Source organism: Mesoplodon densirostris, chromosome 1, assembly GCF_025265405.1.
Source record: "Mesoplodon densirostris isolate mMesDen1 chromosome 1, mMesDen1 primary haplotype, whole genome shotgun sequence".
Classification (NCBI taxonomy): Eukaryota; Metazoa; Chordata; class Mammalia; order Artiodactyla; family Ziphiidae; genus Mesoplodon; species Mesoplodon densirostris.
The window spans coordinates 115,643,388-115,667,819 of record NC_082661.1 but is presented as its reverse complement, the minus strand read 5'-3'; the positions used below and the strand labels follow the sequence as shown (position 1 = coordinate 115,667,819).

At 40.0% G+C, this 24,432-nt stretch overlaps 1 protein-coding gene across 1 annotated transcript in view; it reads right to left on the bottom strand.

Annotated features, from left to right (window-relative positions):
• The window catches only part of RYR2 (ryanodine receptor 2), a 727,841-nt gene that overhangs the window by 258,614 nt on the left and 444,795 nt on the right, over positions 1 to 24,432 (bottom strand). Inside the window, exons 27-28 of the mRNA XM_060096737.1 lie at positions 22,349 to 22,496; positions 7,253 to 7,461 (exon numbers count right to left, since the gene is read on the bottom strand). Of these exons, the coding sequence (XP_059952720.1) occupies positions 7,253 to 7,461; positions 22,349 to 22,496 (357 nt within the window). The remainder of the gene's footprint in view (positions 1 to 7,252; positions 7,462 to 22,348; positions 22,497 to 24,432) is intronic.

Sequence of the window (24,432 nt, the reverse complement as noted above, 5' to 3'; positions counted from 1 at the left end):
GCTCACGGGCCCAGCCGCTCCGCGGCATGTGGGATCCTCCCAGACCGGGGCATGAACCCGTGTCCCCTGCATCGGCAGGCGGACTCTTAACCACTGCGCCACCAGGGAAGCCCTGAAATTTATTTTATTTATTTTTATATACAGGTTCTTATTAGTCATCCATTTTATACATATTAGTGTATATATGTCAATCCCCATCTCCCAATTCAACATACCACCACCTCCTCCTGCCACGTACCCACCTTGGTGTCCATACATGTGTTCCCCACATCTGTGTCTCTATTTCTGCCCTGAAAACGAGTTCATCTGTACCATTTTTCTAGGTCTACATATATGCGTTAATATACGATATTTGTTTTTCTCTTTCTGACTTACTTCACTCTGTATCACAGTCTCTAGATCCACCCACATCTCTACAAATGACCCAATTTCCTTCCTTTCTATGGCTGAGTAATATTCCACTGTATATATGTGCCACATCTTCCTTATCCATTCATCTGTCGATGGGCATTTAGGTTGCTTCCATGATCTGGCTATTGTAAATAGTGCTGCAATGAACATTGGGGTGCATGTGTCATTTTGAATGATGATTTTCTCTGGGTATATGCCCAGAAGTGGGATTGCTGGGTCATATGGTAATTCTTAGTTTTTTAAGGAACCTCCATACTGTTATTCATAGTGGCTGTATCAATTTACATTCCCACCAACAGTGCAAGAGTGTTCCATTTTCTCCACACCCTCTCTAGCATTTGTTATTTGTAGATTTTCTAATGATGCCCATTCTAACTGGTTTGAGGTAATACCTCACTGTTTTTCTGATTTGCATTTTGCTAATAATTAGTGATGTTGAGCAGTTTTTCATGTGCTTCTTGGCCATCTGTATGTCTTCTTTGGAGAAATGTCTATTTAGATCTTCTATTTTTTGATTGGGTTGTTTTTTTAATATTGAGCTGCATGAGCTGTTCATATATTTTGGAAATTAATCCTTTGTCCACTGATTCGTTTGCCAATATTTTCTCCCATTCTGAGGGTTGTCTTTTCATCTTGTTTATGGTTTCCTTTGCTGTGCAAAAGCTTTGGTGTTTCATTAGGTCCCAATTGTATATTTTTGTTTTTATTTCCATTTCTCTAGGAGGTGGGTCAAAAAAGACCTTGCTGTGATTTATGGCAAAGAGTTTTCTTCTATGCTTTCCTCTAAGAGTTTTATAGTGTCCGGTCTTACATTTAGGTCTCTAATCCGTTCTGAGTTTATTTTTGTGTATGGTGTTAGGAAGTGTTCTAATTTCATTCTTTTATATGTAGCTGTCCAGTTTTCCCAGCACCACTTATTGAAGAGACTGTCTTTTCTCCACTGTATATCCTTGCCTCCTTTGTCATAGATGAGTGGACCATAGGTGCAAGGGTTTATCTCTGGGCTTTCTATCCTGTTCCATTGATCTATATTTCTGTTTTTGTGCCAGTACCATATTGTCTTGATTACTGTAGCTTTGTAGTATAGTCTGAAGTCAGAGAGTCTGATTCCACCAGCTCCATTTTTTCCCCTCAAGACTGCTTTGGCTATTTGGAGTCTTTTGTGTCTCCATACAAATTTTAAGACTTTTTGTTCTAGTTCTGTAAAAAATGCCATTGGTAATTTGATAGGGATTGCACTGAATCTGTAGATGCTTTGGGTAGTATAGTCATTTTCACAATATTGATTCTTCCAATCCAAGAACATGGTATATCTCTCCATCTGTTGGTATCACCTTTAATTTCTTTCATCACTGTCTTATAGTTTTCTGCATACAGGTTTTTGTCTCCCTAGGTAGGTTTATTCCTAGGTATTTTATTCTTTTTATTGCAGTGGTAAATGGGAATGTTTCCTTAATTTCTCTTTCAGATTTTTCATCATTAGTGTATAGGAATGCAAGAGATTTCTGTGCATTAATTTCGTATCCTGCAACTTTACCAAATTCATTGAAGAGCTTTAGTAGTTTTCTGGTGGAATCTTTAGGATTCTCTATGTATAATATCATGTCATCTGCAAACAGTGACAGCTTTACTTCTTCTTTTCCAATATGTATTCCTTTTATTTCTTTTTCTTCTCTGATTGCCGTGGCTAGGACTTGCAAAACTACGTTGACTAATAGTGGCCAGAGTGGACATGCTCATCTTGTTCCTGATCTTAGTGGAAATGCTTTCAGTTTTTCACAATAGAGAATGATGTTTGTTGTGGGTTTGTCATATATAGCCTTTATTATGTTGAGGTAGGTTCCCTCTACGCCCACTTTCTGGAGAGTTTTTATCATGAATTGGTGTTGAATTTTGTCAAAAGCTTTTTCTGCATCTCTTGAGATGATCATATGGGTTTTATTCTTCAGTTTGTTAATATGGTGTATCACATTAATTGATTTGCGTATATTGAAGTATCCTTGCATCCCTGGGATAAATCCCACTTCTTCATGGTGTATGATCCTTTTGGTGTGCTGTTGGATTCTGTTTGCTAGTATTTTGTTGAGGAATTTTGCATCTATATTCATCAGTGATACTGGTCTGTAATTTCTTTTTCTGTAATATCTTTGTCTGCTTTTCGTATCAGGGTGATGGTGGCCTCATAGAATGAGTTCGGGAGTATTCCTTCCTCTGCAATTTTTTCGAAGACTTTGAGAAGGACAGGTGTTAGCTCTTCTCTAAATGTCTGATAGAATTCGCCTGTGAAGCCATCTGGTTCTGACCTTGTTTGTTTGTTGGAAGATTTTTTTTTTTTTTTTTTTTTTTTTTTGCGGTATGCGGGCCTCTCACTGTTGTGGCCTCTCCCGTTGCGGAGCACAGGCTCCGGATGCGCAGGCTCAGCGGCCATGGCTCACGGGTCTGGCCACTCTGCGGCATGTGGGATCCTCCCAGACCGGTGCATGAACCCGTGTCCCCTGCATTGGCAGGTGGACTCTCAACCACTGCGCCACCAGTGAAGCCCTGTTGGAAGATTTTAAATCACAGTTTCAACTTCAGTACTTATGATTGGTCTCTTCATATTTTCTACTTCTTCCTGGTTCAGTCTTGGAAGGTTATACATTTCTAAGAATTTGTCCATTTCTTCCAGGTTGTCTATTTTATTGGCATAGAGTTCCTTGTAAGTAGTCTCTTAGGATGCTTTGTATTTCTGTGGTGTATGTTGTAACTTCTCCTTTTTCATTTCTAATTTTATTGATTTGAGTCCTCTCCCTCTTTTTCTTGATGAGTGGATAATGGTTTATCAATTGTGTTTATCTTCTCAAAGAACCAGCTTTTAGTTTTATTGATCTTTGCTACTGTTTTCTTTGTTTCTATTTCATTTATTTCTGCTGTGATATTTATGATTTCTTTCCTTCTACTAACTTGGCGTTTTGTTTGTCCTTCTTTCTCTAGTTCCTTTAGGTGTAAGGTTAGATTTCTTATTTGAAATTTTTCTTGTTTATTGAGGTAGGCTTGTATTGCTATAAACTTCCCTCTTAGAACTGCTTTTGCTGCATCCCATAGGTTTTGGATCATTGTGTTTTCACTGTAATTTGTCTCTAGGTATTTTTTGATTTCCTCTTTAATTTCTTCAGTGATCTCTTGGATATTTAGTAACATATTATTTAGCCTCCATGTATTTTGTGTTTTTTACGTTTTTTCCCCTGTAATTCATTTCTAATCTCATGGTGTTGTGGTCAGAAAAGATGCGTGATATGATTTCAATTTTCTTAAATTTACTGAGGCTTGATTTGTGACCCAAGATGTGATCTATCCTACAGAATGTTCCGTGTGCACTTGAGAAGAAAGTGTAATCTGCTGTTTTTGAATGGAATGTCCCATAAATATCAATTAAATCTATCTGGTTGGGCCTCCCTGGTGGCGCAAGTGGTTGAGAGTCCGCCTGCCGATGCAGGGGATACGGGTTCGTGCCCCGGTCTGGGAGGATCCCATATGCCGCGGAGCGGCTGGGCCCGTGAGCCATGGCCGCTGAGCCTGCGCGTCCGGAGCCTGCGCGTCCGGAGCCTGTGCTCCGCAACGGGGGAGGCCACAACAGTGAGAGGCCCGCATACCGCAAAAAAAAAATAAAATAAAAAAAAAATAAGTCTATCTGGTCTACTGTATCGTTTAAAGCTTGTGTTTCCTTATTAATTTTCTGTTTGGAAGATCTGTCCATTGGTGTAAGTGAGGTGTTAAAGTCCCCCAATATTAGTGTGTGACTGTCAATTTCCTCTTTTATAGCTGTTAGCAGTTGCCTTATGTATTAAGGTGCTCCTATGTTGGGTGCATATATATTTATAATTGTTATATCTTCTTGGATTGATCCCTTGATTATTATGTAGTGTCCTTTGTCTCTTGTAACATTCTTTATCTTAAAGTCTATTTTATCTGATATGAGTATTGCTACTCCAGCTTTCTTTTGATTTCCATTTGCATGGAATATCTTTTCCATACCCTCCCTTTCAGTCTGTATGTGTCCCTAGGTCTGAAGTGTGTCTCTTGTAGACAGCATATATATGGGTCCTGTTTCTGTATCCATTCAGCGAGCCTGTGTCTTTTGGTTAGAGCACTTAATCCATTCATGTTTAAGGTAATTATCAATATGTATGTTCCTATTACCATCTTTTTAATTATTATGGGTTTGTTTTTGTTGTTTGTTTGTTTTGTTGTGTTCTCTTGTGTTTCCCACTTAGAGAAGTTCCTTTAGCATTTGTTGTAGAGCTGGTTTGGTGGTGCTGAATTCTCTTAGCTTTTGCTTGTCTGTAAAGCTTTTGATTTCTCCGTTGAATCTGAATGAGATCCTTGCCGGGTAGAGTAGTCTTGGTTGTAGGTTTTTCCCTTCCATCACTTTAAATATATCATGCCACTTCCTTCTGGCTTGTAGAGTTTCTGCTGAGGAATCAGCTGTTAACCTTATGGTAGTTCCCTTGTACGTTATTTGTCGTTTTTCCCTTGTTGCTTTCAATAATTTTTCTTTGTCTTTAATTTTTGTCAGTTTGATTACTATGTGTCTTGGCATGTTTCTCCTTGGGTTTATACTGTATGGGACTCTCTGTGCTTCCTGGACTTGGGTGGCTATTTCCTTTCCCATGTTAGGGAAGTTTTTGACTATAATCTCTTAAAATATTTGCTCAGATCCTTTCTCTGTCTCTTCTCCTTCTGGGACCCCTATAATGCAAATGTTGTTGCGTTTAATGTTGTCCCAAAGGTCTCTTAGGCTGTCTTCATTTCTTTTCATTCTTTTCTCTTTATTCTGTTCCATGGCAGTGAATTCCACCTTTCTGTCTTCCAGGTCACTTATCCATTCTTCTGCCTCAGTTTTTCTGCTATTGATTCCTTCTAGTGTAGTTTTCATTTCAGTTATTGTATTGTTCATCTCTGTTTGTTCTTTAATTCTTCTAGGTGTTTATTCTTTAATTCTTCTAGGTTTTTGTTAAACATTTATTGCATCTTCTCGATCTTTGCCTCCATTCTTTTTCCGAGGTCCTGGATCATCTTCACTATCATTATTCTGAATTATTTTTCTGGAATGTTGCCTATCTCCACTTTATTTAGTTGTTTTTCTGGGGTTTTATCTTGTTCTTTCATCTACTACATAGCCCATTGCCTTTTCATCTTGTGTATCTTTCTGTGAATGTGTTTTTTGTTCCATAGGCGGCAGGACTGTAGTTCTTCTTGCTTCTGCTGTCTGCCCTCTGGTGGATGAGGCTATCTAAGATGTTTGTGCAAGTTTTCTGATGGGAGGGACTGGTGGGGGGTAGACCTGGGTGTTGCTCTGGTGGGCAGAGCTCAGTAAAACTTTAATCTGCTTGTCTGCTGATGGGTGTGTCTGGGTTCCCTCCCTGTTGGTTGTTTGGCCTGAGACAACCCAACACTGGAGCCTACCCGGCTCTTTGGTGGGGCTAATGGTGAACTCTGGGAGGGCTCATGCCAAGGAGTACTTCCCAGAACTTCTTCCGCCAGTGTCCTTGTCCTCATGGTGAGGCACAGCCACCCCCCACCTCTGCAGGAGACCCTCCAACACTAGGAGGTAGGTCTGGTTCAGTCTCCTGTGGGCTCACTGCTCCTTCCTCTGGGTCCCAACACTACTTTGTTTGTACCCTCCAAGAGTGGAGTCCCTGTTTCCCCCAGTCCTGCCAAAGTCCTGCAATCCAATGTTGCTAGCCTTCAAAGTCTGATTCTCTAGGAATTCTTCCTCCCGCTTCCAGATCCCCAGGTTGGGAAGCCTGATGTGGGGCTCAGAACCTTCACTCCAGTGGGTGGACTTCTGTGGTATAAGTGTTCTCCAGTTTGTGAGTCACCCACCCTGTAGTTATGGGATTTGATTTTATTGTGATTGCGCCCCTCCTACCATCTCTCACTGTGGCTTCTCCTTTGTCTCTGGATGTGGGGTATCTTTTTTGGTGAGTTCCACTGTCTTCCTGTCGATGACCGTTCAGCAGTTAGTTGTGATTCCGGTGTTCTCGCAAGAGTGAGTGAGCGCACATCCTTCTACTTCACCATCTTGAACCAATCTCTCCATATTTTGTATTTTTAATTTTAAAATATATTATGCAGCTAAAATTATCATTAAACACTTATATAATGTATAAATAAACAATAAAAGAAGCAATTGAGGGGAATTCCCTGGCGGTCCAGTGGTTTGGACTCTGCACTTTCACTGCCATGGGCCCAGTTCAATCCCTGGTCGGGGAACTAGGATCCCACAAGCCACGAGGCCTCACCAAATTAAAAAAAAAAAAAAAAAAAAGCAACTGACCAGCTTCCACCAAACTTAAAACATAAAAATTACCAATAATGTTGAAAATGAAAACTCTTGGTGATTGCAAACAACAAACAGCATTCTTATGGCTATTAAATGTTTATACCTATCATTAATTATTGCTTGAGGATAAATTCCTCCTATGCAATTCCTCTGTCAAAGTGAATATATTTTAAATTAGCATATGGATTTTTAGCATTTTTGATAGACAAGGATGATTCATCTTTTTGATATGATACAGCATCAATATTTTACTTCTTGAATTTTGAATAATCTTGACTATTCACAGGGTGAGGGAAAACGTTTTGAGACTACAAGGACAAAAGTTTTCCTAGGAACTATTTTCTCAAGGTTGAGCTCAGGAAAGTACTAATATTACTGTACCACCAAAAGGAATACCAGAGGAAATCAAGCCAGGCAGCGTGGGAGCCCACAGTGTGTGGATGCCTGGTGCACAGCAGCCTACAAAACCAGGAGCCTACAAACTCCAGTGTCCAGTGCCCAGCAAAGCACACTCACCTTGAAGCCATCGAAAGCAAAGGCACGTTCATCCGAGCCAAGCTCCTGATCGGGTTGACAGCCTGGCCTGCTCCAGCCAACTCTCATGTCTCCAGCAGTGACAGCCTCAAATTCAAAATACCACCTTCCTGCCTTCACAGCATAAGTTTTCTCAGCGCGGAAGATTCGGAACCTTTCTCCTGTGCCACTGCACACTTCAGCTCTGGCAGCTGTGAATGGAAAGAGATTCTGGTGATCGTTGCATGGGGAATTGAAAGAGGAGGGCAGATACCACATAACCTACAGGGATGATGCTAATGATACCTTCTATTCTTATCTTGGTTCATATGTGACAAAGTGTTTTCATATCAGATAGAACCAGCTGGGTGAAGTGGAAAGTACATGGCCTCCCTTGGGAGATGCTGGTTGTTAACTTTCACTAATGCTGTAGGGCAGATGATGTAAAAAAAAAAAATTTTTTTTTTTCCTGTGGAAAAAAGCCTAACAGCCACTTGGTGGTTTGGTAGTGGAAGATGAGATGAACTTGAGGGCAAGAATGGGAAGAAGACAATAAAAGAGGTTTAAACTGTTTTGCATGGGAAATAAATAGACATTTATGGGTAGGAGAGAAGAGAGAAGAAGCACCCAGGAAGTGAGGAGGAGAGAAAGAAAACAACAAGAGAGAGCTATACATTAGCAGAGAATGGGAACCATTGATAAGTTTCCCAGACAGAATGGTTACGAGCATAAGTCTTCTGCTACCCCACCTCTTCACTGTAATGTACTATACACACAAATGCTGTGTTTAAGTGACTTGAGGAAAAAATAAAAGGGTCAAGTCCAACATCAGGATCCGTGTGGTGAGATGGGGAAAAAATATCTGTAGGATGTGAGGTGCACCAGAGATGGAGAGTGCCAGTGGTACAAAACCTCAGAACAGGGGACCTGGAGCTAGAATGACTTGGAGAACGTCACCTCCTAGGAAATCACAGCGCATGGGGACAAGGGTCCACTGAACTGATATCAAAGGATATGGTCAGCTCCATGAAGTTCGGGGTTAGATACAGAGAAGCAAATTTAAGTGACTTGACTGAAGTCACACAACTAACAAATGGCAGAATTCGGGAGCTGCCAAATGCTACAACCTGTGTCCTCTCCACTCTACCTTCAGGAGTTCACACAGAATTAGTAGGTACCAGTTAAATATTAGTGCTCATCTGTTCTCAGGAGTTAGGGAAGCCCTGATAAATAATAAAAGTTTATTAAAAGCTAAACTACTGATGTGACCAAATAAATAATACTAGTCACGATAAGCTCTAAAGGTTGACGATAAACACACAGATCATCTTTAACAATTTAAGATTAGATTGAAGAAAAGAAAAATGGACTAAGAGGTCCCAGCACATAATAGGAGCTGATTTAATGAAATGATCAATTATTACTTTTTGATGACTTTATGGTGATTGTAGGGCATGTAGATGAACTGCATCTGTTGATAAACCTTTCAAAAACTGGGTTAAATTTCTGAATAAGCAACATTTTGTTTTTTCACCTTTCCCCACATATACACACATGCTCACTCCTAACGACTTAGTCTGCTCCAAGCAAATCTCCTGTGTCCAGCAGTGACAGCCTCAAATGTCACACACTCATATCATACAATACATTCAAACACCTTACTGAAAAAATGAATGCATTAATACAGTTTAAAAATGAGACATTTATACTACTCTATGGAGCAGACAGCATGTACAAAATTCTCTGAAGAGAGAAAGTTTGCTTTCGATACATTCAAGGTGGGAGTGGAAAGGGGCTTGAATGAGAGAAACATCTCCATGGTGAAGAGTAAAATATTCTCACATCTGTTACTTAATAACTGAATGATTTTTGAAAGGGAGAATAGTAAACCACTGTTTTGAGGACAAGAAAATTAACTATTAAGGAGATAGTTCTAAATGCCATAATACCAAAAAAAAAAAAAAAATAGGAAAAGCCACATTTCCAGAGTCAGTATTTTCTCAAGAAACAGTACACCGATCCACTGCTTCTTTAAATCATGGCTGTAATCTTCCCTAAATTAATCTAAGAGGTACAGAAAACAAGCTTTGAACTACACAAACATTGGGAGATTCCTTTTCAGGAAAATAAAACGCTCTCACATATTATCCTTATTTTTAGTGATGTCGACATGTGCAAATACAATCATACTTATATTCTAGTATGTACTAACAAACTCAATCCCAATTTCCTGAGTATGAAACACTCAGTTTTTTAGAAAACTAAACTGCTGAAAAACTCACATATCCTTTTTCCTGTTTTATGTTTCCAGGACATCGGACTCCACGAAATGCACAGTGTGCTCAAGAAATGCAAATAAATGTTAATATTAGCTTAAATCAAATACATTGGAAAATGTGGTATAAAAAAATATAACCAGTATTTAATTTCTTTAAAAGCTCAGTACAGAGCCTGGAGTCTCGTCCAGGGCAGCTGGTCCACTCTCATCGGGGTGTCCTGGCCAAAGCCCGCATGGCAGGCAGAACTCGACAAGAAAAGCATCACTGGAGCTCAAGTTTGTCTTGAAAACAGCCTCAAGTTCCACCTGTCCTTGCTGATCTGTGGTTTTCTATGTGACCAGGAAATCAAACTGATAATCTGATCAGTCTGATCTCCAAATTGGAGCAGGAAGATAAAGTGATGACAGAGGAGAGAGCAACTCCCCCAGCCACCTGTCCAGATTTGGAAGTTCTACCTAAAGCCAAAGGGTTAACTTCTAAGCAGCACGTTTTTAGAAAAGAACAATCTAAAGGTATAAATATAGTAAGAGTTCTGATTTTCCACAGTGGAAAAATGCCATAAATTAGAAAAGACACAAAGTTACCAAGACAGTCATTTTCCCAAGAGAAAATGTTGCCGCTGGAGAGATAACATGAAACTGTTGCAAGTTGGAGTGAAGTATAAGTCATCTCCAAAATTACATTTTCCTTGAGCATTCCTACAAGCAATTGTTTGCATAAATGTGACTCAGATACTGAGTGTTTCAAACATAAACTGGTATTGGTTTAGTTGCTCTCTTCTTATCTTTTTATTACTTGTTTTATTTTAATAATATTTTTTAATTTTTTTAAATAACTTTATTTTATTTTTTCTTTCTTTCTTATTTTTCTCCCTTTACTTCTGAGCCATGTGGCTGACAGGGTCTTGGTGCTCTGGCTGGGTGTCAGGCCTGAGCCTCTGAGGTGGGAGAGCCGAGTTCAGGACACTGGACCACCAGAGACCACCTGGCTTCATGTAATATCAATCAGCAAGAGATCCCCCCGAGACCTCTGTCTCAATGCGACGATCCAGCTCCATCCAACGGCCAGCAAGCACCACTGCTGGACGCCCGATGCCAAACAACAGCAAGACAGGAACACAACCCCACCCATTAGCAGAGAGGCTGCCTAAAATCACAGTAAGTTCACAGACACCCCAAAACACACCACTGGACACCACCCTGCCCAATAGAAAGACAAGATCCAGCCCCATCCATCAGAACTCAGGCACCAGTCCCCTCAACCAGGAAGCCTACACAAGACACTGAACCAACTTCAATCACTGGGGGCAGACACAAAAAACAACGGGAACTACGAACCTGCAGCCTGTGAAAAGGAAACCCCAAACACAGTAAGTTAAGCAAAATGAGAAGACAGAGAAATATGCAGCAGATGAAGGAGCAAGGTAAAAACCCACCAGACCAAACAAATGAAGAGGAAATAGGCAGTCTACCTGAAAAAGAATTCAGAGTAATGATAGTAAAGATGATCCAAAATCTTGGAAATAGGATGGAGAAAATACAAGAAACATTTAACAAGGACCAAGAAGAACTAAGGAGCACAAAAACAATGATGAACAACATAAAAATGAAATTAAAAATTCTCTAGAGTAAGATGGGAATAAAGACACAGACCTACTAGAGAATGGACTTGAGGACATGGGGAGGGGGAAGGGTAAGCTGTGACAAAGTGAGAGAGTGGCATGGACATATATACACTACCAAACGTAAAATAGATAGCTAGTGGGAAGCAGCCGCATAGCACAGGGAGATCAGCTCAGTGCTTTGTGACCACCTAGAGGGGTGGGATAGGGTGGGTGGGAGGGAGGGAGACATAAGAGGGAAGAGATATGGGAACATACGTATATGTATAACTGATTCACTTTGTTATAAAGCAGAAACTAACAGACCATTGTAAAGCAATTATACTCCAATAAAGATGCTAAAAAAAATTCTCTAGAAGAAATCAATATCAGAATAACTGAGTCAGAAGAACATATAAGTGACCTGGAAGATAAAATACTGGAAATAACTACTGCAGAGCACAATAAAGAACAAAGAATGAGAAGAATTGAGGACAGTCTCAGAGACCTCTGGGACAACATTAAACGCACCAACATTCAAATTATAGGGGTCCCAGAAGAAGAAGAGAAAAAGAAAGGGACTGAGAAAATATCTGAATAGATTATTGTTGAAAACTTCCCTAATATGGGAAAGGAAATAGTCAATCAAGTCCAGGAAGCATAGAGAGTCCCATGTGGGATAAATCCAAGGAGAACCTCATGTAAGTATGTAAGCTCATGTAAGCTCATGTAAGTATGTTACATAAATGATTTTTAAATTGTTATAATGAATATAACACTAATTGACATTTAAAAAAAATGAACAGTTAGCAGATATATTTCTATCACACTTATCAAAGCTACTCAAAGAAGAAATTTGGGATTTATGCCTTTAACAAACCACTTTAAGGGCAAGATCTGATATACTGTGTTCCTAGTACCTCACTGCTCCTAGCACGGAGAGGGCAAACACCAATGACCATTCAAATAGGATGTAAAATATCTATACACGCTTCATTCCAAACCATATATTTAAAAGACAATTACCACTAGAGGGCAGTCAAGATCTAAGCATGTATTAAAATTACAAGTTTTTTATAATAAGCTATGAAGGCAGGCAGGCTAGTCTCGAAAATTGTATACGTATCTTGAATCCTTTAGGTGTATCTGTATAATAATCTTAAAAAAATCATTGATATTAATCAGTTATCTTTTTAACCTGGTAATATTTCTAAGTAAGCAATTCAAATCTCAATAAAACTTTGTAATGAATAAAAATAAATGACTTTTTCAAATGTTTTAAAATATTATTTAGAACAATTCTCCAAAAATAGTATAATTCAAACACTGAGTTCATATTCATTCTGGAGTACATAAATCATCATTCCGACTAACAGAAAATAAATGATAGCCCTGACCAATTACATAAGGTTAGATTCAGTTTTATCAAAAATTTTATGTCCTTAACTTTTTTAATGTCAGCAAAAGCAGTACAGTCAATTACAAATTAATGTTTTAAATCTTATCTTAGTGATCACCATTTTGCTTTATTCCATAAAATCTCACATCTATCTATTAATTTCCATTTTTCACTATCCTTGTCCTGAAGATCACAATATTCCCAAAGCCCCCCAACTCGTCTCTCTGTCCAAGCACTCTCCCCCTCCAATCTGTTCCTTCCCACTGTTGTCATAGTTATTTTGTTGTTCTAAACTCTAATCACAAATCAAGCTTTTGCTTTAAAACTTCCTGGCGCTAGAACTCCTTGTACAACTTTACCGTATTTCTCAACTGGGTTTTCAAAATATTCCATATTTTAGCCTAATCCTTCTACCTCCATTTATAACTGTTCTGTCCTCACTTATACCCTATAATTTAGCCTAACTAGACAATCAATTTCCCCTCAACTCTTTCTAAATTTAATGACATCAGATATACTTTCCCTCTTTCAGGAATGTCCTTTCTCCCACCAACCTCTTCTTGTTGCTATTTTCATCTCTTCAACAGCTAACTCAGATGCCATTTTTTCCCCTTACTGATTCCTCCAGTTGGAAAATGAATCTTTCTTACGTATTTTCCATATATATCAATTTAATCCCTACTAAGAGGTAGGCGGGCTCTTGGATTCCGGGACACACTGGTGAATGAAAAACAGGATCTCAGGGAATTCCCTGGCAGTCCAGTGGTTAGGACTTGGTGCTTTCATTGCCATGGCCCCAGGTTCAATCCCTGGTCTGGGAACTAAGGTCCCACAAGCCACGGAGCACAGCCCAAAAAGAGAAAGAAAAAATACAGGATCTCAGCGTCCATTGTGGAATATTTTACATGAGCCTCTCCGTTCGTTAATCACATAACTTCAGTAAGATTGAATCTTGTAAATCAGCTATCAATGGCTCTATCTTTAAATTCTTAAAATGCAGAAACGATGCCATCCTCTGATCACCATTTTTCCTCCCAGTTTTCTCATTTCCTTATTCAAACACATTCACTCTTCAAACTCATTAATTTCCTCTGTGGCTTCCCTTCTTTATCTATACAACTTCAGTACCTTCCTGCCCTATTACTCTTCTCCTCACTTGCTCTGTTAACCCCAATCTTTGTCTAATTTTACTATCTCATTCTCACCATCTATACTTGCTCTGCTGAGCTTGCTGGAAAACACAAGCACACAACAGACTGGCACCATTACTAACTCAAAGTCTCTAACCTCAATTGGACCATTAATGTTTCTCTGCTTTTTATCTCTCTGAAACCTGCTCTCTGTCCCATCCCACAAACATCTCTCTCTAATCTTTATTGCTGAGTGACATCAGAAGGAATAGCAGAGTATGGACCTCCAAAACTACTCTTCTCTGTAAAAGCAATGAGAACAATGGAAAAAATGGTCAAAATCAACTTTTTCAGAGCTCTAAAAATTAATTAAAGGCTGGCAGCAATCTGGGGAGTGTTTTCTCAATAAAAAATGGCTCAATATTTGTAAGGACAGCAAGCTTCGTGGTGCTTTAACTTGACTTAGTGCTATTCCTTTCTTCCTAGATGCACAGTACAATGAAAACCAATAGGCCTTCAATTAAAGTGAAAATCAGCAAGCTAGAAGCCTCTGGAGTGGACAGAGCAGAGTGGAGCTCCTCAAAGCCCCATTCACGGATAACTGTCATTATTTCACCTTTCTGGTAGTTCCTTGGAAAATTCCACTGGCAATACTTACCTTTATTGGACCTGATTTAGAGTTTGCTCAATGCAAACAATCTTTTCCCCAGGGTCATTTGTTGAAAATCAGAGGCCATTTTTTTGTTGTTGTTGTTGTTTTTGTGTGGTACGCGGGCCTCTCACTGTTGTGGCCTCTCCCGTTGCGGAGCACAGGCTCTGGACATGCAGGCTCAGCGGCCATGGCTCACGGGCCCAGCCGCTCCGCGGCATGTGGGATCCTCCTGGACCGGAGCACGAACCTGCGTCCCCTGCATCGGCAGGGGGACTCTGAACCACTGCGCCACCAGGGAAGCCCCCAGAGGCCATTTTTTAACACTGCGGCTGCTTGAGGTGGCAATAACAGCTGAGGCAAACAACAAGCTGTCCAAAATATTTGGAACCACTGCGCCACCAGGGAAGCCCCCAGAGGCCATTTTTTAACACTGCGGCTGCTTGAGGTGGCAATAACAGCTGAGGCAAACAACAAGCTGTCCAAAATATTTGAAAAGAAAAGCTGCGGAATGAGATATCCACAATAGGCTGTGAAAGGTTTCAACATAATCCTGGTGATCTAATAAGCCATGCTCATGCCCAGGGTTCTGGGTTCAGGAAAAGACCTGAGAAGGCCCTAAGTTCTCACGTCTGGAAGACCCTGAGGTTCTGCAAAAGCCATAAGTGAAGGCTAAGGTGGGGACTGGCTGGCTGTGTGTCCAAGGCATCTCCCAACAAGCACACAGAGTCCCTCCCTTGACAAAAGCTGGGAGATTTATAGGTCCCATTTATGGAAGTCTCTGTCTAATCACAAGCTGACCACTAAGCTGATGAAATAGAGATTTCAGCAGCCACACGTGACAAACAGAACATACTCTACTGAACTAAGAAAATTCATTAAACAAATAAGTAACGACAATTACAACAAGCACAATAACAAACCCTGAAGGGAGAATCCAGAGTTGCCATATTATACTATTTAAAATGTCCAGTTTTCAACAAAAGTAGTGAGACATGCAAAGAGACAAAAAAGTACATCTTATATACAGGGGAAAAAAGTCAATAGAAATTGTCACTGAGGAAGCCCAGTTACTGGACTTATTAGACAAAAATGTTAGGTCTCTCTTTTATACAAGGCCAAACCCTTTACCCATGTTGTGAATTTCATTCCCCACCCCAACCATCCTCAGATCATACTTCATCAAGTTCCTCTCCTCTCCTTTCAACTCGCCTTTCCTCTGATTCTTTTCCTTAGCATTTAAAAATGTCCAAATTTCTCCTATTTAAAAAAATGAAAACTTTAACCCTCTTTTTCTCTCTAGCAATAGTCTCAGCTTCATATATGTGTGTGTGTGTGAGTGTGTGTGTGTATACATATATACATATGTACTGAGCCTTGGTTGCTCTGTCTAGTTGTCTCACATGCATCTCAAACTCAACATATTTAAAATCAAACTCAGAATCTCCCCAATTTCCCACCTCTATCTGCTCCAATTCCTGTGTTCCCAGTGAATGCGAAGGTACTCACCAGCTACTAACCCAGAAGCCATCCCAGACTCATCCCAGACACTCCTTCGTCCTTCTACTGATTCTACTTCTAAATGTCAAACAATTGTCCTGTGAATTCTGTGAATTCTCTCTATTCACAGTATTGGCTAAGATCAGGCCTTCAACACTCCTCATCTATACTTCTTTTATAGTCACCAAACTGCTGTCCTAACCTCTAATTTTGTTCACCTTCAGCCCATTCTCCAGAGAGCCACTGGACTAATTCTTTTAAACAGAAAACCCTTGTTTCAGTCTCTGTCTTCTCTCCTTCATCTCCCCCTGGTTCTCAAACTTCACTCTATATTCGGCCATGTAAAGCTATCTGATTCCCACGTGCAACCCTCCCTTGTCACTCCAAGCCTTTACACAAACCATCCTCTCTGTCTGGAACACATGAACCTCACTGATTCCTACTCATTCCTCTAAATTTCACCCTAGCTTTGATGGTTTTAAAACATGTCTCCAAATATTTTGTCACACTTCCCCTCAAAAAGTGTGGGCTTAAGGGTGCAATGCATTTAGTGACTCACTTCCAACAAACAGAATATGGCAGAAGTAATTGTAACAGGCATTGAGGCTTCCTCCTCGCACTATCTCTTAGATTACTAACTCTAGGGGAAGCCAGCTGCCATGTGAAGGCACTGAAGCACCTCTCTGAGGAGGTCTACGTAACAAGGAACTTAGGTCTCTTGCCAATATCCAGAGACAAACTGAGCCTTTTAACCAAGAACTATGCAAGTGAACTGTCTGAGAAGCAAATCCTCCAGCCCCACTGAAGTCTTCAGATGACTGCAGCCCTGGCCGACTTGACAGCAGCCTCAAGAGAGGCCATGATTCAGAACGACCTAACTAATCCACTCAAATCCCTAACCACAGAAACTTTCAGATAGCAAACATTTGTTGGTTTAAGCCATTAAATTTTAGGGAGGGGTTATTTGTTACACAGCAGTAGATAACTAACACACCTCCTTTATGAAGATTTCTCTGACACCACCAAGATCAGTTAAATCCTCTCTGCTGTGACACTTGGGCATTAATGTTTACACTGTATAAAAGCATTGACTACTTAGTCTACCTTCCCTGCCTATCCTGAAAGCTACCTGTGGGCAAAACTGTCTTATTCATTGGTGAATCCCCAGAACTAAGCACGGGAGATGTTCAATAACTATGTATTAAAATCAAATGAAAATGAGGATGATTTGAAATATGGAAGTAACATGAAACCCAAAGATGGATTTAGTAAATATAAGCTCCTTTTCTTCCTTCTTGAAATTCATATAAGTCACAAGAAAGTAGGTAACCATAAGGTAGTAATACATTGCCTCACAAAGGCGTTAAGAAGATGAAATTTTATTATGGTTGTAAATAATATAAAACACTGTATGTCATCAGAATAACATCTTATCCAGTATCCTTCTGAATGCAGTTCTCACTAAAAGTGAATATATCAGATCTGACACAGTTTATGCCCATAATTGATAATGTTTTTAAATATAATCATCATTATTTTTCTCTGGCATACACTGCTTATTTCTTTGTACAGGGCTAAATGTATTCTCCTCCTTGAATATTGACCACAATTAACTATTTCCTTGAAGACTTAAGGTTATTGTTAGAGCCATTATTAATCATTTCTCTGAGCTATACAGTGGGCTTGTTTCTTTCCTGTTTTCTCCTTAATTCACTGGCTGTCATCTATAACTTTAGAACTGAGTCAGCCTAACTTGGGCAGCACTCTTTCTATGTAATTTTCAATGAGTATCAGAAAAGCAATGGTGGAGGAAAGACCTATAAATGTAGGTAAGACTCTAGATACCCAAAATATAAATATTCATGTGGGAAGGAATGAAAATAAAATTGAGGGATATCAAATGGTTGATATGTCAGACTTTAAAAGCACGGTTGATTTTTCCCCAAACCTTTATTATTATCACTAAAACATCTTCCAACAGAAAAGATACAGACTGTCATCTCTCTTATCTAATACTCTCTAGGGAGACACAAAGTTAGGAAGAAGCTCAAAAACTTCTATGACGACTGTATCCTTGTTAGGTATTTATTGTACTTATATTAGGTATATACCTAATAGAGCAGTTGAATCAAATATTTTAAAAGTATGCAGGGCATACTGGTGGCACAGTGGTTAAGAATCTGCCTGACAATGCAGGGGACACTGGTTCAATCCCTGGCCAGGGAAGACCCCACATGCCGCAGAGCCACTAAGCCAGTGTGCCAGAACTACTGAGGCTGCACTCTAGAGCCCATGAGCCACAACTACTGAGCCCACGTGCCACAACTACTGAAGCCTGCACACCTAGAGCCTGCTCCACAAGAAGAGAAGCCACAACGAGAAGTCTGCGCACCACAACAAAGAGTAGCCCCCACTCGCCGCAACCAGAGAAAGCCCTCACGCAGCAACAAAGACCCAACACAGCCAAAAATAAAAACAAATAAATTAATTAATAAAAAATAATTTTTAAAAGAAGTATGCAAAAACACTGGAAAATGCTATACTATCCTAAGGTATTATTAATAAACATTTGTATGCCTGATACATCCAATTGTTCATTAAAGAGTACATTTAATAGGTAATTACAAAAAGAGATTGTGGCTTTGTGAAACTAGGAGTCACTATGACTAATGATTGAAGTTCTCCACAGAATGCCACAATCACTAAGGAGATATTAGATACAGCCACTCATAATTATGATAGTTTACTAATAATAATCCACAATTGATGATGCAGGAAGATAAACAAATGTCTGAAAGTTTAACGAAAAAAAAATAAGATCAATTAACTCTTTAAAAGATTTACAAGTCTTCAAAATTAACCACATCTGCTCCATGGAAGATCTCATTTAAATAATGAAAAAGCAATCCACAAACTGGGAGGAAATATTTCCAATATCTGACATAGTTCTTATACCCAGAAAAACATACATATATGTTTATATATATAAATATATATATTTTCACAGTTTAATAAAAAGAAGACAAAACAACCCAGGTTTTTTTTTTTTTTTTTTTTTCTTTTTGCGGTACACGGGCCTCTCACTGTTGTGGCCTCTCCCGTTGCGGAGCACAGGCTCCGGACGCGCAGGCTCAGCGGCCATGGCTCACGGACCCAGCCGCTCCGCGGCATATGGGATCCTCCCAGACCGGGGCACGAACCTGTATCCCCTGCATCGGCAGGCGGACTCTCAACCACTGCGCCACCAGGGAGGCCCCCAACCCAGGTTTTTTAATGGATAAAAGATGTGAACAAACTCTTCATAAAAAAGATATACCGATGGCTAACGAGTATAAGAAAAGATGCCAACATTATTATTCTTAAGGAAAATGCAAATTAAAACTACAATAAGATACCATTTCACACCTACTGTAAGGGCTAAAATCGGAAAGATTCACTACCAATTCTTGGCCAGGGTGCGGGAGCAACTATACCTTCACAAATTGGTCATGGGAGTATATTTGCAGAACTGTTTGGAAGTTTCTTGTAAAGTGAAATGTACGTTTGTCCTATGACCCAGCAATTTCACTTCTATTTACCCTAAAAGAAATGAAAGTATGAATCTGCACAAAGATTTGTCTACAAATGTTCATAGCAGTCTTATTCATAACAGTCAAAAACTGGAAACAACCCAAATCTATATCAACAGGAGAATGGATTAAAAAAAATTGTGGTTTATTAGTCAAATGGAATGCTACTCAGCAATTAATTTTGTGATACTTGTAAAAATATGGGTGATCACAAAAACAGTATATTGAGGGACCTCCCTGGTGGTCCAGTCATAAAGAATCCACCTTCCAATGCAGGGGACACAGGTTTGATCTCTGGTTGGGGAACTAAGATCCCACATGCCTCGGGGCAACTAAGCCCACGTGCCACAACTACTGAGCCCACACGCCTCAACTAGAGAGCCTGCGTGCTGCAAACTACAGGGCCCATGTGCTCTGGAGCCCACCCATCACAACTAGAGAGAGAAAAACCCATATGCCACAACTAGAGAGATGCCTGCGCACCGCAACCAGGGAGAAGCCTGTGTGCCTCAATAAAGAGCCCACGCTGCAATGAAAGATCGCACGTGCTGCAACTGAGACCCGACACAGCCAAAATAAATAAATAAATACATAAAATAAAATAACAAACAAAAACAGTATGTTGAGCAAAAGAAGTTAGATAAAAAATATGTGATTACTGTTGGTGGGAATGTAAAGTGATACAGCCACTATGGAGAACAGTATGGAGGTTCCTTAGAAAACTAACAATAGAACTACCATATAACCCACCAATCTCACTACTGGGCATATAGCCTGAGAAAACCATAATTCAAAAAGATACATGTACCCCAATGTTCATTACAGCACTATTTACAATAGCCAGGACATAGAAGCAACCTAAATGTCCATCAACAGATGAATGGCTAAAGAAGATGTGCTACATATATATACAATGGAATATTACTCAGCCATAAAAAGGAATGAAATTGGGTAATTTGTAGTGATGTGGGTGAACCTAGAGTTTGTCATACAGAGTGAACTCAGTCAGAAAGAGAAAAACAAATATTGTATATTAATGCATATATATGGAATCTAGAAAAATGGTACTGATGAACCAAGTGGTAGGGCAGGAATAAAGACTCAGACGTAGAGAACAGACTTGTGGACACGGTGGGGGGGGAGGGGAAGGGGAAGCTGAGACAAAGTGAGAGAAGCACTGACATATATACACTACCAAATGTAAAATAGATAGTTACTGGGAAGCAGCCGCATAGCACAGGGAGATCAGCTTGGTGCTTTGTGACCACCTAGAGTGGTGGGATGGGGAGGGTGGGAAGGAGGCTCTAGAAGGAGTGGATATGTGTATACATATAGCTGATGCACTTTGTTGTACAGGAGAAACTAACACAACATTGTAAAGCAATTATACTCCAATAAAGATTTTTTAAAAATATATAGTGATTACATTTATGCAGAGTATCAGAAGAGGCAAAATTAATCTGTGATGATAGAATTTAGAAAGTGGTTACTTTTCAGGGGCAGAGGGAACTTTCTGTGATGAAGAAAATGGTCCGCATGTTCGTTTGGGTGGTGGTTTCTCTCGTGTATACAACTGTCAAAATTTACCAAATTGAACACTGAAGATCTGTGCATTCTATTATACAAAAATTATACCTCATTTAAAAAATATTTTAAAAAGAACAATTAGCGTTGAGGGCTTATTCTGTACCAGACAGCTGTAGAACTCTTCCCAATTGTTGTTTCTTGACTTGGCAGGGTTTTATTGTTTATCCATCCCAGGGGCCGTGTGGACTGCACACCCTTTAAGGCAGGGATATTTTCTGTATCTTGCATATCTAGTAGTATCTGCTTCATAATAAGATCTACCAAGTATTTGTTGCTATAAAGCTGACTTCAAGATACATTAATTGTAAGAAATTACATTATGATTATGAACATTATTGCTATTAAATAGGTATCTAATTTTATTTGTAGCAAATATAAGGAGATGCTAACTACATACTGACTCAACTCAAAGGACTGAAATCTGGGGTTGGGATTCTGCCTCTACCATTTAGTAAATAGGAAGACACAGAAGTATCTGAATCTGTTTCCTTATCTGTAAAATGAGCATAGTACACAGACCATCCTCATAGAGTTACTGTGAGGATTAAACAATAATTGCAAAGGTCTTCTAAACACTTGTTACACACGATAAGCACTATATAAATATTACCTATCATTACTACTTAAGATTGAATTCCTATACACAGATACTACACTGAAAATATTAGTCATTAGAGAATATCTGACATAGATTTTAAAAACTTTCTATCAAAAAACACAGGCACTACAATGAAACATGCAGAGCTCATGTCATTTTTGGCAACTTTAAAATATGGATATTAACACCAACTCAAAGTACAGGAGCAAAGGATTAAGGAGTTAACCATCTTAAACCATATTCTTAAAAGGTATTATTCAAAGGAAATATGTTCTTCATAGACCCTTTAAAAATCCATTTATTCAACACATATTTATTGAGTGCCTATTCTAGAGTGTTTTCCTTAAAGCAAAATATTGCACTAATTAATTACTATGGCCTATATGTAAGAGTCTAAACAATGAAGGTTTAGAAAACACTAGCTCCCACTATAGATTTACTCCCATAAACAACTAAAACTAGCTCTTCTGAAGCAGAGCTGGTGGGGTAGGTGGGAGTGAGGGGCAATATCAGAATCACGGAGTTAACTGCTCCCTCAGATTCTTCGGGAAGGTAAACCCATTTCTTCCCCCTGTGGAATCACTGCGGTCCTGAGGCACTCTGCTGAAAGATGAGCTAATCCTCCAAGTGTCCTTCAGGACAAAAAATGCTCTGAACTCCTGGCCTAAATTACATACTTCGACTGAAGGAGTCTATGTTGCACTCCCCCTTTTTATTCATGCATTTGGCTTTAAAGAACTTACTATGTGATTTTGCAACAAGAGGAGAAGAAAGCGAAATGAAAATACCATGATCTTGATCGGGCGCCTCCAGGTTGTAGCCATACCCCAGCAGTGTGCGCACGGCCTCACGGAGGCTGTCCTTGTTGGATTTCTTAGTTCGGTCATCTAGAAGGGCATAGGGAACCAGGCGAGGGTTTCTTCTGTTCTTTACATCCTACAGGAAGACAAAAAAGGTGCATGATCATCAAAGAGTGACCAACAGCATTTGGAAATGAGACAGCCACCAAATACATCAAAATATAAAGCATATGAAGGTAGATACTGTGCCTTCTACCTTCCCTTTGTCTTCCCAGGCTGCAGGAGTTACTGAAATACTATCAGTATGAAAGATTTAATCAAGTGAGTAACTGCATCAGTTTAAACCAGGCCCTCTCCATGAGAAGAAAACGTAAAAATAACAGCAGTAACAAAAGCCAACTTGAAGGATCTCAGTAATCATCTTCCATCTGCCCTGGTCACAAGGCAGTGGGCTAACTTAAGAGAACCTACCATTTCCTTGCCAAGTTGAGTGACAGGTCTTTGTTACAAGAAGAGCCTAATTATTACCTGACATCTGATTTTTGAGCCAAAGGACAACACCTGGCTGCTGTGCCTTCTTCAGAGAAAACTCAGTGCGTGGGCGGCCATCCCATGACTTCAAATAGCTTGGAAAATATGCATTAAGTTGATTCCATCAACTGGTGAAACCAGGTAATGCCAGGAATACTGAAATAGCTACAAACCTCACAATTCATCTTTTACAAAAGAGGCCCCAAGTTTAAAATGTGATTAAAATGGTGTTGACCAAGCAAGAAGACAGCCTATCTTACGACCTTGGAAAAGGATACCTAATTTACGAGTAAGTACAAAACTTAATCTCATGGAGGTGGAGATGCCTCCCATGGGCTGCGAGTCTTTAGGGCTCTAACATTTAAGAAATTACTTCTTTCCACTCACTCACTGCTGCAGGTTTTGTCAAACTTTCCATATTTTAGGAGGCGTACTCGATTCTCAATTTACCTTAGCATGAAGAAGAACTCAGAGGCTGTGGATATTCCCAAACCTTCTCCAAAACAAAAACAAAAAACAAAAAAAATGGTATGTGGTGGACAGGGTTTGCTCTCGCTGGGGAAGACCAAAGAAAACTGTTTCCTAATTTCTTCTTCCCCCTCTCTAGCAAATCTGTAGTAAATACCTCATCCTGGCTACATGACCATCTACTGACACCTGGAGTCCAAATCATCTGGGTTGCTTGATGGGGAACCCCACACCGAAGCCACCCCCAAATACACAAGCAGCGTAAACAGAGTACCTGCACTGCCAGTGCAGCTTTAAGACACATTACCCAGCACCCCTCCTTTTCAACATTGGTTGCTGCCCCGCGCTGCCCTGCAACTTTTCGTGTAGAGAAATTAAGAGGCCTCCGATGAATCACACTCTCTGGAAATGGTGTCCTGGGAATCTGATTGTGAAAAGGAGCTGCCCTGGGGTTTCCATGTACACAAGTGCTTGAAATCAAGTGTGCTGGAGAGGCAGAGAAGAGGGACCTCAAGCAAATGCCTGCTCTCAAGGAGTTTACGACCTAGTTGTGAACCAGATTATGTTAAGGAGAGGGTGATGAAAAATTAAAGACAACGCTCGTTCAGACAACCCAGCAAATGTGTGCTCTGTCAGTGGGGAATGGGGTGGAGGGATGGAGTGGGAACTGGGGGAGGGGATGGAGAAACGGTTCCAAGGAGAGCTTTGGCCAGCTCAGACAGAGCTCTGTGTTTTTATGAGGAGGACCCTCATGCACAAGGAAGAGGCAGACACCAGGGGGGTTCTGGTTTGTCCCACAGAGTCATGCGGTCTGCAAGGCAAGTAAGCGCTCCTTTGGCAGAGAGCAAATGTGACCCCTTATCCCCCTGTGGTATATGGTTCAGGTTCATATACACACACACACACACACACACACATACACACACAATGCTCAAGTGGATTGCATACTGACAATCTCATCAGTTACAACCAGTTTAATTCAATATAAAAATAGCTTCTTTTATGAAGGAAATGAAGGCTATCTGAGTTTTCTTTAGCCTTGCAAATGACAAAAGTCACCGGTTAAGAAGAAT